Here is a 1,597-nt window from a genome sequence, read left to right on the forward strand (position 1 = left end):
ACTGCTGCAGCAGTACTGGTGTCTGATATCTGGCTGTACTTGCCTGCTGCTGTCATAACAGCTGTTATCGAGGGGAATAGATCAAAACAGTCTCTGTATCAGGCTGTAAAACACGTTTATTTCTGCTGTAAAGCTGGGCATTTTAACATCAGGCTGAGTCACTGCTGGAGCCTATAGTGGACATTAGAGAAACTGCAGCTTTTGGTGCTCCAGCCCAGGAGGTTTCTGATTGGCTGTCTGAACTCAGCTGAAGGAAGGTATTGGACACACCCTGGATGTTATTGAGGTTGCTTTATTGAGGTGTTAATGTGTTTTTATTATTAAGGCAACATGTACAGGAACAAAGAGCAAGAGGGTGGGGCCTGCATACATGTGGGTGGGGTTTCAGTTTCACAGTTTGGCCTTGTTCATGCGATTCATCAGTTTCTCCAACTTGATCGCCAGCGTCATGTCTCCTTTGATCTTCAGCTTCCCTGACATGAATGCCATCGTGGGCTTCAGTTTCCCTGAAATAACAAAACTGCAGCTTCACTAATGTTTCCTATAGTCATATTTTTTTTTTTTATTGCCATGGTGACAGGTTACCTGAAAACATCTTGCTGAAGTCACTGGAGTCCATTTTCATGACAACGTCAGCTTTGGTGGGGGACTCGCCCTGCCCCACGCTGCCCGAGCCAGTCTTCAAGTCCAGAAACCAAACGCCAGTGTGCTCTCCTTATATGGACATAAACAAGGGTTGAAGACACGCCCATTGAATCTCCTTATATGGACATAAATGTTAAAGACACACCCACTGGACTTGCCCCTTTAATTCCTTGTTACCTGACAGGTCAAACTGATAGATGCCCTGAGTAGACTTGACAACGTCTTCATTAATGACTCCTTTGATGACATCAAACGTGGTTTCCACTGGGCCTCCAGAGGTGGGCGTGTATGATGATGAGGATGGTGGTTTAAAGGCTGGCGTTGCCCCTAGGAAAAAATAAGGTGTTAAAAATGGTAAAGACCCCGGGGCTGCTGGGATGTCAAAGTCAACGTCTTTATTTTTTTTTAGTTTTAGTCTTTTCACCAGGTGACTGGCTAAAAGAGCTCCAGGGTAATAAACTTAATGTTCCCATTTATTCTTGATAATGTCACAGTGACTGAAAGTATTTCTCCTAACACAAATTATTTCACTGCATTTTATTTAGATTTGAATTTGTTGAATTCCTTTGTTTTTCCTATTTAACGGAGTCCCTTCATAATTCTTTTTTTTACTTTATTGATCTATTTCTTAGACAGGACAGGTGTTCTATTCGTTACAGTGGCTGTGTCCCAATTAAGAGACCGCACGCTTGAAGTACGCATTTTGAGTGCGATTATGTTACCGCCACGCGTCGACGGCTGTCCCAATTCGAAGTGTACTTCAAATGCGCCGTCGATTTCCCCAAATATCAAGCGTGGTCCGGTGCGCGCTTCGTGGTCCCATATATTGCACAATTCATAGCGCGGAGGTGGGTGTGGATAATTTTCCCGCAAAATACGGCAAAAGGGAGCGGCCGAAGAGTGAACTGTCAAAAGTAAGTACTGAATATTGTGTCACTTATTTATGTGCGAA

At 43.8% G+C, this 1,597-nt stretch overlaps 1 protein-coding gene across 1 annotated transcript in view; it reads right to left on the minus strand.

Moving 5' to 3' along the window:
• Positions 1 to 272: 272 nt before the first annotated feature.
• hsdl2 (hydroxysteroid dehydrogenase like 2) overlaps positions 273 to 1,597 on the minus strand; it is an 8,832-nt gene continuing 7,507 nt past the window's right edge. The window contains exons 8-10 of the mRNA XM_005947595.2: positions 823 to 972; positions 586 to 714; positions 273 to 506 (exon numbers count right to left, since the gene is read on the minus strand). Coding sequence (XP_005947657.1) covers positions 391 to 506; positions 586 to 714; positions 823 to 972 — 395 coding nt within the window. The 3' untranslated portion in view covers positions 273 to 390. The remainder of the gene's footprint in view (positions 507 to 585; positions 715 to 822; positions 973 to 1,597) is intronic.

The sequence above is a fragment of the Haplochromis burtoni genome, unplaced genomic scaffold, assembly GCF_018398535.1.
Source record: "Haplochromis burtoni strain Fernald_Lab_line unplaced genomic scaffold, NCSU_Asbu1 Contig_528, whole genome shotgun sequence".
Lineage (NCBI taxonomy): Eukaryota > Metazoa > Chordata > Actinopteri > Cichliformes > Cichlidae > Haplochromis > Haplochromis burtoni.